The sequence below is a fragment of the Carassius auratus genome, chromosome 12, assembly GCF_003368295.1.
Source record: "Carassius auratus strain Wakin chromosome 12, ASM336829v1, whole genome shotgun sequence".
NCBI classification, from domain to species: Eukaryota; Metazoa; Chordata; class Actinopteri; order Cypriniformes; family Cyprinidae; genus Carassius; species Carassius auratus.
In genome coordinates this window covers 2,220,424-2,238,159 of record NC_039254.1, presented here as the reverse complement: position 1 = coordinate 2,238,159, position 17,736 = coordinate 2,220,424, and the positions used below count along the sequence as shown (strand labels likewise).

At 37.4% G+C, this 17,736-nt stretch overlaps 1 protein-coding gene across 1 annotated transcript; it reads left to right on the top strand.

The window, feature by feature from the left end:
* Positions 1-1,820: 1,820 nt before the first annotated feature.
* Positions 1,821-16,246, top strand: LOC113112147 (uncharacterized). Its single transcript, XM_026277601.1, has 13 exons — positions 1,821-1,863; positions 1,951-2,247; positions 3,041-3,358; positions 3,460-3,783; positions 3,873-4,187; positions 4,273-4,581; positions 11,367-11,681; positions 11,762-12,073; positions 14,100-14,417; positions 14,495-14,770; positions 15,085-15,186; positions 15,432-15,475; positions 15,950-16,246. The coding sequence occupies exons 1-13, from the start codon at positions 1,821-1,823 to the stop codon at positions 16,244-16,246; spliced, it is 3,270 nt and encodes a 1,089-aa protein (XP_026133386.1).
* The last annotated feature ends 1,490 nt before the right edge of the window (positions 16,247-17,736 follow it).

Genomic DNA, 17,736 nt, shown 5'->3' with positions numbered 1-17,736 from the left:
TTTCCAAAATAAAAAAGTAAGTAAGTGAAAATTTCACTTATTTTTCACAAGATCTTGAAGTGTTCCTGTAGCTCAGCGGTAGAACATTGCATTAGCAAGTGCAAGTTTGGGGGTTCGATTCCCCGGTAACACATGACAGGTGAAAATTGTTAGCCTGAATGCACTGTAAGTTGCTTTGGATAAAAGTGTCTGCTAAATGCATTAATTTAATATTATTTAATTAAATTTTACTCAATAAAATGTACTTATTATTATTTTATTTTTTTACTTAACTTAGTTAAGTAGATTTACTTAATTTCAAAATGTGTTAAATTTACTTGAAAAATGCTTGTGCAAAAACTTGCCAAAAAAAAATTAAGTAAATTTACTTATTACTTTTTTCAGTGTAGAGGGTTGTAGTCCAAACAGGTCGTTTTTTGTAGGTGAATTCTGTTAAATCAAATATCTCGCTTGGCATTGAACTTTGAGCTTTAGAATTTTACAGATATTATTTATACTCTAACAACAACATTACACACTAACTAAAGTTTAAAACATGGAATCACGAAGAAGGGGACCTTTAAGCTGTTCACTTTTTTAATGTGGCTGACACTCCCTCAGAGTTGAAACAAACCAATATCCCGGAGTAATTCATTTACTCAAACAGTACACTGACTGAACTGCTGTGAAGAGAGAACTGAAGATGAACACCGAGCCGAGTTAGATAATGACTCGTTCACGAGTCAAGAACCATTTCTGTCAGACGTGTCCGATTCGAGAACTGAGGAGCTGGCGATACTTTGCATGTGTGATTCAACGTGAAGCAGACCGACACAGAGCGTCTGAACCGAACTGATTCTTTTGGTGATTGATTCTGAACTGATTCTGTGCTAATGTTATGAGCACGGGTAAACTGAAGGCTGAATCAAGGGCAATCATCGCCAATGAATTCATTAGGTCGAGCACAAAAGAACTGGTGAACCGTTTTCTTCAACCGGTTTATTGAATCGAACTGTCCGAAAGAACTACTGGTGATCGGAAAACCGATCGGTAACGAGTCAATCTTTTGTTTGTTATCTGGCTCAGCTCTGTGTTCATCTTCAGTTCTCACTGTTAGTCTTTTTTATTTTATATTTTATTCTACTTATTGGTTACTTCTTCTTTGAATCTCTCAACATGTGTAGGTATCGTTGACTGCAAGTCTGTCAGTCCAGATGTTAGTTGTGAATTGTGAATGATCACTTGAATTGACAACTGAAACTGAAAGATAAATAAATGTTGTAGTGGATAATGCTGTGTCTTTTTGATTATGTCACGTAACATAAGCTTACTAAACTCTTCTGACTAATGTTTTAACTTCATAATTTAGTGGTTTTGTCAACTATATCTTTTTTTTCTATCAGGCAAAATCTAGATTTCTAGGGTAACACTTTACAATAAGGTTTCATTTGTTAACATTGATGCATTGCCTAACATTAACTATGAGCAATACATTTGATACAGTATTTAGGCGGAACAGCCAGTTTTCACTAAACCTTTCGGCACGCCCACCTTTTAGCACGCCCATTGATCCAGGCTGCAGGTACCCCTACTTGCTTATATAGAGCACATGAAGCCTGTATGATCTCTCAGTATCAGACACTGTATCCTCCAGTAGGTGGCACTCTTTCAGTGTGATTAATGTGATATTCAGTCAATGGTGATGGAGGGAGGAGCCAGTAAAGCTGCTCATTACTGATAAAGAGCTGAATAAAGAGGAAGTAACTAAAGCAGACAGATGTAGAGACAGAGAGATTCACACAGAGATCATTCAGCAGAAAGAAGACTGAACTCAAGTCACAATGAAGATCCTCCTCATCTTCTTCACTTTCTACCTGATCTCAGGTCAGAGCTTTTCTCTTTCATCACTGCAGTAATGATGCTGTTTTCTGTTCAGCAGCTTTCTGATCACAGTATTAATCTGATTGACAGCTGCTGAAAAATACATTGATGTCACTGGATATTCTGGAGGAAGTGTTCTTGTTGATTCGAAGGAACTTTGGTTCAGTGCAAATTCTAAGTATATGACCAGATTATCTGAGTGGAGAGCAATGATAAATTATAAGAAACATTACAAATGGATTAATGAAGGACGATTCACACTGTTTCAAAACGATGAGGGAAACCTCATGATCTACATCAGAGATTTAAACCAACGAGATGCTGGAAGATACATGATTAGAGTTAAAGACAAATGGTCTATTGATATGATTTTAAATGTGAAAGAAGGTCAGTCATTTTAAGTCTCTATAAAACTACTAACAATATCTCTATCTATCTATCTATCTATCTATCTATCTATCTATCTATCTATCTATCTATCTATCTATCTATATACATACAGAAGTTCTAAGCGGCCATGAATTATAATTTTTTTTCCTTCTTGTTTTCTCGTTATAATGACTTAATTTTCTCATCATCTCGACATAACGAAAGTCATTTACTCGTTATAATGACTTAATTTTCTTGTTATCTCGACATAACAAAAGTTGTTTTTTTTTCTCATTATAACAACATGACAGTTTTACTGTTGCTATATTAATGAAATCAACTTTGACAGGCATCTGCAACACCGTGAACACAGACGGAGTGCCTTCAGAAGGATGCAGAACTATTCTAAGATCTTTTAGAGCTGCTTGGATTAAACTCACTTTTAATTTTCCCTTTATTTGAAATAAAATTATATATAATTTGTAATGTTTAGTAGTCATTATATGCTGTGACAGCTATCATGTGTGTTACAAGCTTCTGTTTGAAAAGAGCATTCATGTGCACGTGTACGTGTAGTGTATGTGTGTGTGTGCAGAAAAAAAAAATGATTACAACATTATAGAACAAAACTGAATTAAATTATCAAGCGCAAGGTTCGGGGCTCGATTCCCTGGGAACACATATGTAAAAAATGATAGTCTGAATGCACTGTAAGTCGCTTTGAATAAAAGTGACTGCTAAATGCATAAATTAAATAAGCAGTTGTTTTATGACACAGAACACGTTGGTTTCCTTATTTTGTAAATTACAGATTCATGTTGTAAAGTGTCAAAGAGAGTGATGCTGAATATTGGAAAATCTGCCACCTTCAGCTTTGAATATTCATTCAATCATATACATGATCCTGAGATCATATTCAAAGAAGGAAAAGACTCCATTGAGACGATTTACAGCAGATGGAAGAAGAAAGAAAGATTCAGTATTTCTGATGAGAAACATAAAAACCTCTTCACTGTGAGAATCACTGGTGTGAGACCAGATGATGGAGGAGTTTATTTGTGTGGAGTTTGGATCGACAGACACTCATACAGTTACTCCATTATTAATACTGTTCATCTACATATTATTGGTGAGTAAAACAAGTTATCAATCAGATCAGTTTTTTAATGCTTTGATTCATATTTTTGTGTAGTTTTCTCACATCACAAATATAACTTTGAATGTTGACAGATTCATGTTGTGGAGCATCAGAGACAGTGAGAGTAAATAGTGGAGAAACTGCTGCTTTCAGCTGTGAATACTCAAAGGAGCAAAAGTCTCTTAGAAAGATCATATTCAAAACAAGAAATGAAATCATTGATGAAATGATCTCCACTACTGAGAAATGGTATCAGAAAGAAAGATTGAGCATCTATGATAACAGACAAAACCTCTTGAGTGTGAGAATCACTGCTGTGACACCAGATGATGGAGGAGTTTATTTGTGTGGAGTTTGGATCAACAGACACTCGAACAATTACTACATTATTACTACTGTTCATCTACGTATTATTAGTGAGTAAAACTAAACCGAATCAAGATTTTTACTGTCTGTGTTTGTGTCAGATTTAATTGTAATTAGAAGTGATATGTGTGATTGACAGCTAAAGTGGGCGTGTCTAGTGTGAGCAGCTACTCAGGAGGTCGTCTGATGATCAAGTGTCAACATCCTCAATACAAAACCAACCCAAAATACATCTGTAAAGAATCAGACGGATGCTCAGAGAGGAAGAGTCCAGGAGTTCAGGATGAATGGATGGAGAATGGAGATGTTTCTTTATATGACGACACCAGAGCAGGAGTCTTGATGGTGTTTTTTAGAGAGCTGAAAGCTGCAGATGCAGGAACATACCGGTGTGGAGTGAAAGTATCTGACTATACTGAGAGATTCACTGAGATACAGCTGAGCGTCAAACACGGTGAGGGACAGAGGATACTGAATCTTGTATATATAAAGTAATTTTTCTCATCTTTATGTTTTATGTCATCTTTCTTGGTTTGTAGACGCAAAATATCCATTGGTTGTGACTAAAACTGCATTTATTGGCGAAGTTCACATCACCTGTCAGATCCCAGAGGAACATAAAGTTCATTTCTGTAAAGAGGATGATAATCACATCTGCCAGAACATCAGCTCATCTAAAGTGACAGAAATGAGTGGTTCATCAGAGAGAAATGAAGAGAGAGTTGTTACAGTGAGCATCAGTAATGTGAGTGTGAGAGATGCTGGAGTTTACTGGTGTGGAGCAGAAACCAGAGACACAGATCTGACTTTCATCTCCCTGAACACTCAAATTCAACTCAACCTCATCAGTGAGTGCATTCAGATGAATCACAATGTAGCTATCAAACATTTCTATGCAGATTCACAGTAACCAGGTTTCCATTTAAAGTTGTAAATTTTACTTATGTGCAAAATTGGAATATCGCACAAAACATTTGTGAACAAGCACTGTTTCTATCCAACGAGTCAAAGAGAACAAAATCATCACATCCTTAAAAACTGCTACTATACATCACTTAGCAAAGTAGCAGCTACTGAATATAACAATTTTCATATATAATAAATTTCTCCTCAGAATGAGCAGACGAAACAATAAATGCTGTCATTGCTTTCGGAGGTGGATGCTGCTGTTTGGGAACACAGTCATTTAACAGTTCTGGGAGGCAATTATACACAAATGCGTTGATGACAGACTTTCCTCTGGTATTTCTGAATGAACATACACTGTTAAAAATCGCTGTAAAAAATGGCTAAATTTCGACAGTAACATACTGTTTTTCATTAAAACAGTGCATTCTGGGTAAAATTCATATTTTTCGAGAAGGTAGCCTGCAGCTATATATCGTAAATTAACCCCTTTCTAGGCACCTCCTTTTTTGGAATGGAGACAGAAATGACATACCCAAAATAAAAAGGTTATTGCTCATGATTCTTTCTGACTAGATACATATTCAACATATGTTCACAAAGCTGACACTTTAAAGTTTACTGTTCAGGAATCAGAATCACTCAGACTGTTATGATAATAGAGATATATAAGCTCAAACATAAAAACAAAAATAAAAATATTAAAAACATATTTTTTAAATGTATTTAAAAAATGTGTTGATGTAAGATATGAGTTTAGAAATAGAGTGTAGCTAAAGCCACAAGTCTTTCAAAACTTCATTAGAAATTTCATAATCGAATCTGTAAAACTGTGAATTTTATGAAATATTTTCTAAGGCCATGTCATGTGTGTTTTTTAGAGAAGGCAAATCAGATTGATTTATGGCCCTTGTCATCTCTGTAAGATCTCACATGTAAACTCTTCTGTGTATTTTGTATGTGTGTTGGCTTTGCAAAACTCCCCATTCATGATTGTATTGTTCTCACCAAACGAGTCTTTCACACCTCCGCCAGGTACGACACATTATCCACATTATTCTTTTATCATTATTCTTTTGTTTTTATTCCACCTTTATTAGCATTGATTGTGGTTTTTCAGGCTTTACAAAGCAACAAAGCAGCGATCTCACTTCAGTCTCTCTTTGCATTTAGCCCTTATTTATCAAAAGTCTTAATATAAAAATACAACAAAACATTTTCTTACGACATTGACGTGAATTATTGAGACAAAAATGCATTATGAAGAAGAAAAGCACCTGCTATTAGTAGCATCGGAGCTAACGTTAGCATCAAGCTACATCAGACAATTTATGAAATTATTAGTACACTTTTATACAAAACTCACTTTAAACCCCAATCGAGTGTTTATAATAACTTCCTTTAGCGATCAGGGGTGGAATTTGGTCGTTTACTATTGTAAAAATATGCTATTTGTAGCCTTTTTCATCGCTGCACAAGTTAGCATTTCCCATGTACATTTTTTTGTATATTTTATAAAATGCCCCAGATCTCAAGAAAATCTCATACCAAGCTTTTCTATTGTAATCGCGGGTTTATTATTCGGATATTTCGTGTATACAGAGATGTTTCAGTGTTGTTGTGAGCAGATATGAACCAGGAACTGTTCACGAACCATGTGACACGATCTGACGCTGTCCGGTTTTGGGACTGTCAGATTGGCAACCCAAAGGTCCAATCAGAGTCTGTCTGGGTCACAGCTCGAGCACATGGAAGCAAACAAACAGAGACGGCTCTGGCAGAGGCTATTTATCATCAGATCGCGTAAATCAGTGGAAAATGAATAGAAATGACGATTCTGTCTGAAGAAATATGAAGTAAACATCAGTAAATATATCCATATATCTCCGCAGATATGCATCTTTGGTCTATAAATCCTTATTGACGCTGTTCAGTGAGTCTATGTGAACACAAATAAACCGCTGCTGACCTGACTGAATATGAGTGAGTGATTAATTTCTATTCAAAATGGGGCATAATACGGATTTATTATTTTGCACTCCTGACATAAATCACTAAATATCTGTCACTGCAACAATGTTGTATCAAAATATTGGTCAAATATCGAAGCTAGAGTCTTTAAACTTTCAATTGATGCACAGTTTGTCCTGATCAAGTAAGAGAGTGATGTTTAACATGCTGTGAAAGTGAAACAATAATAAACTGGGGCCGTCGGCGATGTTTGCACGTAAAGGGGTTAACAACTTTCAAAGTCGACACTCCGCGGCTGTGTTTCAAATTACACCCTACACCCTCATTCACTATTCCCTACATGAGTTTACTAATATAGTCCACCTGACAGAGACAATGAAAACTGATGAGTGAATTCAGACACTGATCAACAGCTGCTGTTAAGGAGTAGAATCACTGAAGAAAAAAAAAAAAACATAACAAGACAAACACATGAAATACAACTGACTTCAGCCAGAGCCTTAGATGAAATCAACTGAAGATTTAAACAATCAACAAACAGCTTCACCAACATCACTCATTACTAACCAGACTGACTTTATTTCTATCAGATCAGAGATCAGAGATCAAAAGATCTTTTTGAGAATTACAGAGATTTAGATGATAATGTGTTTTGTTTAGCATCACCATTGTGGAGATCAGTGTTTGCTTTAGTTGGGGTCCTGACCCTTGACTTCTGTACTTTAATTGTGTTTCATTGCTGTATTTGTATCTTTATAGTACATCTGTTACATCAATATTAATATTGATAGTCAAGTGATCATGGCTGTTTTTGTCAGACATGATCTACTAGACTGACTTAAAGTGTTGCTATAGTAATGAAATATTAATTCATTTTTTGTTTCTTCAATTTTATATTATTTGAACAGTAACCTGATAACCAGAGCATGTGGATTTAACGACAGTTTGAGTTTTAAATATTTTGGGCAGCGGTGTCCACAACACTCAAAGAGACACATCCAACAATCAGCATATGAATCTCAACAATGGTGACAATCAAAAGGTCCATGATACAATGCATGCTGGATAAAACTCATCCGTGACTCCCAGCATGCATTTTGGCATGAATACATTATGCCCCTGAATTGTTCACTAATTTTCTTGAATTCTTATGTGCTTATAATTTTGCATTTGTCTTAAGTTTTAATAGCATGTTTTGTGAAGTTCAGAACCTATCTGTTTATTTATTTTATGGATTGTCACCATTGTGAAGTGAAGTGACATTCAGCCAAGTATGATGACCCATACTCAGAATTTGTGCTCTGCATTTAACCCATCCGAAATACATACATACACACACAAACACGCACGCACACACACAAGTGGGCAGCCATTTATGCTGCGACGCCCGGGGAGCAGTTGGGGGTTTGATGCCTTGCTCAAGGGCACCTAAGTCGTGGTATTGAAGGTGGAGAGAGAACTGTACATGCACTCTCCCCCCACCCACAATTCCGTCCGGCCCGAAACTAGAACCCACAACCCTTCGATTGGGAGTCCAACCCTCTAACCATTAGGCCACGACTTCCCTTCATTGTTGTTATTCATATGCTGATTATTGATGTTTCTGTCTAAATATCAGCACAGGTTTTCTTAAGGAGTTAAATTTTCTTAACAGTCTTTCATAACTTAAGGCTCAGCAGTGTTTCTTATTTTGCTGTAGTATCCATATCCAGTAAGAGAAGGGACACAGGATTGAATCAGAAGTAATAGAGTGCTTGTTCTTGTCAATCTATGAACAACAATACCAGATTTATTTCTTCCATTGACTTGTTTTTTTGCTATAACAAGTTCAAAAGATGCATTGTTACAGCATGTAAAAAAATAAATAAAGTCAGTCTGGTTAGTAATGTGAATCTGGTGAAGCTGTTTTAGGAGTTGTTTAATCAGATCTTGAGAGATTTGATGAATTCAAGGCTGTGGCTGAAGCCATTTGTAGTTCTTGTGTTTCTCTTTCCTTTAGTGATTCTGTTTGTTAATAGCAGGTGTTCATCACTCATGCTCAATCATCAATTAATCACAGAATTATCTCATTAACTTCACTAATTCAGTGTTACTCAAACACTCTGTAGTGTGTACACATTATAAGTGTTCACTTAAAACTGAGGATTTTGTTGTGGTGTTTAAAGGGTTAAATATTTAAGATGAAGTAAAATCAGCATGAATCATAATTTAACAGTAATAAACTGTAATTAATTTACAGGAAACAAACTGTAGAAAAACAGTTATTTTTCTACAGTTTGTTGCTGTAAATTAATGGTTGCCAGCAAAAAAAAGTGTTTTTCTACAGTTTGTTGCCATTAAGTCAAGGAAAAACAGTAATATACTGTAAAATGTAAATGTCAGATTTACCAAATGAAAAAAAAGTTAATTTAAATAAAATATTGTGAACATCCATACAAAAAAAAAAAATATGCAAAATCATACACTGATAATGATAGTAAATACTGAACTCACGTGTATTAATGTGTGTTTGCACAAGAGAGATCTGTTAATGTAGTTTTGTTGTTCACCATTGTGCTGGAGAGTAGAGCCTGTGCTTCAGTCAATGATGAGCCACAAATTTAGATTTTCTGCTGCTTTATATAAAGACAGTAAATTTGGATTCTCCTGATACAGTGGTGATCTCTGTGTTAAGTATTTCAGCACATACGTGTGAGCGACATTGATTTGAGTAAAAGTCATGCATTTAGTTCCTTTACTATTTACACATTAAGTGTTTGCAGTTTTATATTAAGAAATATTCCTTCTCAGTGGACTCAAACGAAATAAGTTAATAGTACCAACATCGTAGGAATGCTAGCTTTTCAACTCAAAGTGTTTGAAGCAGTGGGAGTGGAGTTAATTTCCATGGTAGAATTTACGGTAAAATACTGTAAAAAAAATAAGAGTGGTAAATGAATGGTTGAAAGCTGTAAATTAACAGTACTTTACTGGAACCCCTGCTGCCAGTAAATTACTGTTATTTAACGGGACAATTTTTTACAGTGTAGAACAACATTTGAGATGCTCTGGAATGAGAAAGGCCTTTTTATTTGAAATTAAGTGCCAACATGCACTCACCATCATTATGCAATGTATGCATTGTTTGCTATGTTCTCAAAAAAGCAGACCTATATAAACATAACTTATTTGCGTACAGTATTTTTCCAATTGCTACATTTTAATTTAAAGTCTAATGCAAATTTGAATAACTGTTCCCTTTTCATGACTTTTTTGCAAAAGCAGTTTTGTGAATTAGGTGTTCAGGAATGATTAATTAAATAATTTACGGCACAATGAGCAAATTTGAAACGTTTTATTCGTGAGAAGTCATGGCCTAATGGTTAGAGGGTTGGACTCCCAATCAAAGGGTTGTGAGTTCTAGTCTCGGGGCCAGACGGAATTGTGGGTGGGGGTAGTGCATGAACAGCTCTCTCTCCACCTTCAATACCACGACTTAGGTGCCCTTGAGCAAGTCATCAAACCCCCAACTGCTCCCCGGGTGCTGCAGCATAAATGGCTGCCCACTGCTCCGGGCGTGCGTGCGTGCGTGTGTGCATGCATGCATTTTGGATGGGTTAAATGCAGAGCACAAATTCTGAGTATGGGTGACCATACTTGGCTGAATGTCACTTCACTCATTTCACTTGTACTTTGTGTGCACATGCATTCTGTACTCGACTATTGATTAAATGGTTAAAGGGGGGGGTGAAATGCTCGTTTTCACTCAATATACTGTAAATCTTGAGTACCTATAGAGTAGTAATGCATCCTTCATAACTCCAAAAAGTCTTTAGTTTTATTATATTCATAAGAGAAAGATAGCCTGTACCGATTTTTCCCGGAAAAACACGACCGACTGGAGGTGTGACGTGTGGGCGGAGCTAAAGAATCACGAGCGCCAGTAGGCTTTTGCGTTCAGAGCGTTTGGAGGCTGTGACATTACCTTGAGGAAAAAAACATAATCTAACAAACCATGGCTAACAGTCAGATTCAGCCGTTTATTTATGATCCAGAATCAGATCCCGAGGCTGAAACTGAACGAGAGCAGCAGCAGCAACGACTCGCTCCGAGCGGGGCTCGAACCCGGGTCTCCGGCATGGGAGGCAGACACACTAACAAGGAGGCAGAGATATTTTAAGCAGTTTTACTCACCGCCTGCGGTTCCAACACACAATTGTGACCCTTTTTCGTTGGGATTGCATCATCCTTAAGAAATAAACAATACGCAAATCCGTCGTCAAACTGGGCCTTGCTTGTAAAACAAGCATCTTCGAAATGCAGGGAACAAACAAAAACACTTGCACAACTCCGTTGATGCTCTGTAAAAATAAACTCCATCCACTGGTCCCTTAATGCTGCTTTTTCTTTAGTAATCTGTGCAGGGTTGTCTTGCCCTGGCAACCAAAAACACACTCCTTTTGTGACATTTCGCGAAGCTCTCGCTCTGATCAGTGAACGTCCGTTGTGCTCTCAGTGCTGTGCTATACGGGAGCGCGCGCTCTTCCGGCAGACGTGCCCTTAGGACCCATATAAGGAAATTCCGCTCCATCTAACGTCACACAGAGCCAATTGAAAAAAAAAAACTTTCCAAAACTTGTGACAAACTGGAAGGAGTATTTTTGGAACAGAAATACTACTTCAAACGTACAACTTAATTTTTGAAACTTTGTCCATGTTTAGCATGAGTTGAGTTAATAAGGTGTATTCTAAATGATTTAAACATCTACTTTGACAGCTAAAGTGGGCGTGTCTAGTGTGAGTGGCTACTCAGGAGGTCGGCTGATGATCAAGTGTGAACATCCTCAATACAAAACCAAACCAAAATACATCTGTAAAGAATCAGACGGATGTTCAGAGAGGAAGAGTCCAGGAGTTCAGGATGAATGGATGGAGAATGGAGATGTTTCTTTATATGACGACACCAGAGCAGGAGTCTTGATGGTGTTTTTTAGAGAGCTGAAAGCTGCAGATGCAGGAACATACAGGTGTGGAGTGAAAGTATCTGACTATACTGAGAGATTCGCTGAGATACAGCTGAGCGTCAAACACGGTGAGGAACAGAGAATACTTTATATTGTATATGTGAATTATTTGCTCGGTTTCTATAGATAAAGTTGTCTTGGTTTGTAGATGCAAAATACCCAAAGAGAGTGACAGAATCTGTGTATCTCGGTGGAGAAGTCATCATCACCTGTCAGATCCCAGAGGAACATAAAGTTCATTTCTGTAAAGAGGATGATAATCACATCTGCCAGAACATCAGCTCATCTAAAGTGACAGAAATGAGTGGTTCATCAGAGAGAAATGAAGAGAGAGTTGTTACAGTGAGCATCAGTAATGTGAGTGTGAGAGATGCTGGAGTTTACTGGTGTGGAGCAGAAACCAGAGACACAGATCTGACTTTCATCTCCCTGAACACTCAAATTCAGCTCAACCTCATCAGTGAGTCCATTCAGATGATTCCACTGCAGTAAATAATGAAGTGACCAGATAATGCATGCTTTATATATGTCAAACTTATGTAGGAATAGGGTAAATTTAGATACATTTGGCCACTTTTAGCCACTGAGATGACTGGGAAAAATGTCCCAATTACCCCGAATTAACAATATATATTTATTTTGGATTTCACTTTTTTGTTTTAGAACACATGGAAATATACTGTGTTTATTTATATTTATATTTTATATTTATATTTATATAAATATAAATGCCCACATGAAAACAGTGACTAGTGTCATGTGCAGTATGCATTGGTTTTGTTCCCCCTGTGTTTCCTGTCTGTTTTCTCAGTTTCTTTGGTTGTTAATCAGTCCCCACTCTTGTTCCATTTTTTTTTTTTTGCTCTCTATGTATTTAAGACCTGTTCATTGTTAGGTCTCATCAGTGTTATTTGTGATTGTGTGTATATATATATATATATATATATATATATATATATATATATATATATATATATATATATACTCCTTCAACGTGCACTTACTACAGCCAATGTTCTGTGAAAGATAAGATTATTTTGTTGCAGCACCCACTGCCCCTTTACACTATTTACTTTCCTGGTCTATAGCAAGATGACCACTCCCTCAAGAGTGATCATACCTGACTTGCTACCTGGGCAGCTGCCTATGGATTTTCTAATTTTGTTGGACTGATCACCTTGTCAAAGGTTAAGCTGTCAAGGGAAGGTCCTCAAGGGATCTTCACTGCTTATGTGGAGTGAGTGCTGGAGAATATCACCAGCCCCACTCTTGATCCACGGCCCAGCCTGCCATCACCCCCCTGCATAAAAACATTTGCAATGCCCACTGCAGACTGAGAGCATGATCCTGCACAAGATGATGTGACTGAGCCTATCATGGGATGCCATAGGACTCCCTGGAGAGATTGAGGGTACAGAATAAAGCCCTGCCCATACGCCCGCTTCTGATAGGGTTTGGTTGTTTATTTATTGGATGCAATGGATGAGTTTTCCCTGTTTCTCCCATCTCCACTGGTTCCTCCCAGCCATGTATTTCGTGCATTTCCACTGGTTCTGCTCAGCCCTGAGTCTAATTTGTCTGCCATTCCCAGGTCACAGGAATCCACCTTCAAACCCTTCAGCTCCTCCATGCTCTCTCTGCTCCACCAGGGTCCGTCAATCCTTGGTCTCTGACGTGCTTCCTTGTCCCTCTGACTCAGACTCTGTGAATCGTCAACCTGCCTCCACCACAGTTTTTTGCTCTGGTTTCATCTTGTTTCTCAAGACCTATAGGGCTCTTCCTCCCACCTTGGTCCTCAGTCGCACTAACTTTGTTCCGGCATACCAAGCCTCCAGTCTCCGGTATCACCTTAGTTTTCACTTCTCCGTCAGTTGTCCCCTTGGTGTCATCATCCAAATCTCCTCCTTGCCTTCTCCCTCCCTCAACTCCACCGTGGGCCTCCTTCCTAGCTGGACTCTTGGTCCGCATCTGGCTCCTCCTGCTCCAGGCTCTTCCTTGGGTCTTTCCTCTGTCATGCCACCCTGATTTCTTCCACCATATCCTTCTCTTGGTTCCTGTCCTTCGCCTGCTCCATGCCCACCTCCAGAGCCCCTCACTCCCTTCTCAGTTAGACTCTTCTAAGGAGCAAGGAGACGTGCCTTCTGGGATATGGGTGTAATGTCACATGTAGTCTGTTTTTGTTTTATATTCCCTGTGTTGCCTGCTGGTTTTCTATAGTTTCAGTAGTTGTTTATTAGTCCTCAGACCTGTTCAGTTTTTCCTTCTCATCAGTGTTATATGTAGTATTGTTTTTATACAGCGATTATCTGTGTTTTCCTTTTGGGTTATAACAATGCTGTTTTGTTTTCTATTTCTTCGCTGTGCACTTACTACAGTCACAATTCTGTGCCAACTAGCAATAGAGTGTAGACACTGTGCATGCCAATGGTTAATGCAACATATTCAGAATAATTAGTGTTCAATGATTGTGTTATGTTTGTTTTTAGTGCCTCCAGTAGTGAGACGTGAAGGAGAATCTGCTGAGATCATCTGTCCTTATGATTCAATCTATAAATCAAAGCCAAAGTCTCTCTGTAAGGGCAAGTGCTCCACTAGAGACAGAAATCCTCTCAGTGAGACTGTGAGAGAAGAGAAAGAGACCAAGACTGACAGATTGACTCTGAAAGATGACGTCACTGCAAGTGTCTTCACTGGGACCATCACTGCACTGACAGCAGAGGATGCTGGGAAATACTGGTGTGCAGTGACATTAGAAACAGAGCTCAATTATCTTCACACTCATCTGATGGTCATCATGAACGAGGGTGAGGAAGGTCTCTTCATCTGAATATGTCCAACTCCGGCTGTGAATTGATCTTCTTGTGTTTGTAATCATTTCCAGAGCTGAACTTGACTAAGTATGAAGGAGACGACGTGTCAATCCAGTGCAAACATCAGGATGAAGATCAGAAAAGCTTCTGCAAAGCACATGAAGCCTCCATGTGTGTGAAGGATGGAGTTTCATTGGAGACAATCAGAGATGATCGATTCTCTTTCAGTGATGAATCATCTGCTGGAGTCTTTACTGTGAACATCACTGATCTGAGAGAAGAGGATTCTGGGATATACTGGTGTGGAGATCACGTCATCACTAAAGTCTGTCTAGAAGTCAACAAAAGTATGTTTTACCTTTACCTGAACTACATTGTTTCTATTTAAAGGTGATTAGTATCTGTGATTGTCTTGACGTGGTAGATTTAGAGATTAATTAGCTTTGGGATTTCCTCAGGTTATGAAAGCAGAAGTGAAAGAACTGAGCAGCCACAAATAGATTTTAGGAAATTCACAGATGCAAATGATATCACATAATATCAAAACTAAAACACTACATGTTAAGATATGGGTGCTGTGTTTAATATGTAAAATGTGGTTTAATGCACATACTGTGTTTTTTTTTTTACTTTACTGGTATTACTGGCACCTGTTCTCCAGGGGCTTCTGACAGAATCATCACCTCTTGCATCTTTGTGACTCTGCTGCTGATGGGAGCGTCTGTCCTGTTTCTTTACAAATTAGGATACATCAAGACACAAGGTGATGATAAAAATCACACATAAATTGAAATTGAAGCAGTTTAGCCAGTTCTCATCTGATTCATTGGAAAATGGGCCTGCATTGTTATCTGTAACCAATTATTTGACAATTTTCCAACCTTATACCTGAAGACACTGTAATACTGCACACACAGGCCCAAAATGACTATACAGATATATTTTTGAATATTAAAAGTATTAAGTAAGTTTTGTTGTGAGCATTTGTACTCTGGTTATAATCCACAGATCAGCACCCTTCCCCAGACAGGACAGAGGTGAGCGGTGGAGAGGTGAGGGGGCTTTAGTTTCTTGTTTATTGAACATTTTGTTGAATTTCATTTGCAGATGATGCAGGACTAGAACCAATCTAATGAATTCCAGAACCTGAGAAATGCCAAAAAAAATAAATAAATAAAATAAAAAAAAATACTAGTAAATGTGTGATGTAAAACAAAAACTTAATACTTCAACTCCTGAGAACATTGTTTTCCATGCTTGTTTGTAGAGCTGCACAATTTGGTCAAAATTGCGTTACTATAAATATACATAAAATAATAATAAATAAAAAAATAATAAACTGTGATTATTATTATTATTAAATACAAATATAAACGTTTCTAAATATTGTTTTTATTATTATTGTAAATGCTCATGTGTAAATGAACACAATGCCATGCTTCACTCTGCAACATGCAGCTTATATATCTAAATTAATCACACAACCCTCCTAATCAATCTAGTTTATTTCTCTCATCTATTTTCAGGCATTTCATGCTGCATGTGACTATGAGAATATCAGAGACGTCAGACAGTGCGTAGTCGTGGGAACTGAGGAAACTGTGTTATATTCCACTGCCACGCGTCCCACAGACTCGTCTGATACACACAACACACTCTATTCTAAATTACAGTTACCCACAAACCCTTCTGATGGGCTTCTGTATGCTTCAGTCCATTTCCAGAAGCATGACGAGTCTCTCAGCGATGCTAAAGTAACCTCCAATAAAGAGGATTTTTACTGTAATTACACCACGGTCAGTCCCCGCATGTCACTCAACTAATTCAACTCTTAAAAATAAAGGGTTCAGAGGGGTGTTTTTTTTTTTTTTTTTGCTGCAGTGATGCCAAAGAAGAACCCTTTTTGGTTCCCCAAAGAACCTTTCTATTAACTGTTCTTAAAAGAGCTGTGTTTTTCTTAGTGTTGAGAACATTGTAAAGAATGTTTTCAGCTAATGCTTGTGAATTGTGAAGATTCCACTGATGCTCTTCATTGAACTGTCAAGGCTGATGAAGAACATTTATTGGGAATCTGGTCACGAGTGTAGTGAACTTTTAATGTGTACAGTGACTCCTAACATACACTTCAGTGACACTTAAAAAAGCATTTAATTAGATACAAAATTATAAATAAATACTGTACAACAAATCAAATACCATTTATTGTAAATAAAGGTAGCAAAAGTACTTTTTTCTCTTATATTTTATCTCGAAATAAGAAGTATTACATGACTTTGTGTTTGTTTGTGATTAGTGTTAACATATCCACAGTGAACTGCCCTTCTCTACACTCATAAATGTGAAAGAAATTCATAAATGATGAAAACCTAGTAGCATTTGTTTACACATGATCTTCTCTGTTCAGGTTACCATTGTTAGTCATTTTATCACACTACCAAGAAATCACAGATAACTGAAACTGTAGATAAACAAATTAAACACAGGAGCAGAGCATCTGCTGGAAATGTAGAAGAAAACAACTCGACTGGACATTTGTTTTACACACCCTTGCACCCAAAAGCATCTGCAAACGACTGATGCGTAAAAATGAAGGAAGAAAAAGGAACCATAACATATGTATTTTCATTATGAATGTACTTACTGCAACTGTTTATTTATTCGTTCTAACTGCACTGCGTTTGTTCAGAGATGCCTCATAGGCATAGAAGGACCATATGAAATAAAGCAGTGTGTTTAAGAGCCTAGTGTGTGTGTGTTTGTTATATACAGTTTTTGGTTTTTCATTTATCAGAGTGATAATCCTACAGGGACACTAACCCACATAATCAATCACCTTCAGCTGGTCAGTTGTTTGACTAGACTGCTAATTAGTGATGGGAAGATGAAGCCTCATGAAGCTTTAAGCTTTTCAGCCAACTGGTTCACAAAAGGGTTAATTTCTGGAAACTTAATTTGCTCACAATACCACCTGGTGGCCAACAAGTGTAAAACAAGCAGATATATTATAGACAGAGGTGTAAAGTTCAGGGGTCAGAAAGTAAAAGACCTGCCATATTTTTGTTCCACCCATGAATTCAGCAGCTGATTTCACCAGAGGAGGAACAAAGTCATTCCTTCCAAGTCACAAACTAGTCTCAACTTAAATCCCAAGTCATCAAATAGTTAAAGTCAATGAGATAATTAAGAGACTAATTAAATTATGATTGTGCATTAGTGATGAACAGCACTACAGAGGATCAGATGCTGATGTTTTATTGGTTAAAATGATGCCACCATCATGGAGATCAGTGTTTGCTTCTTGTGTTAGATATTT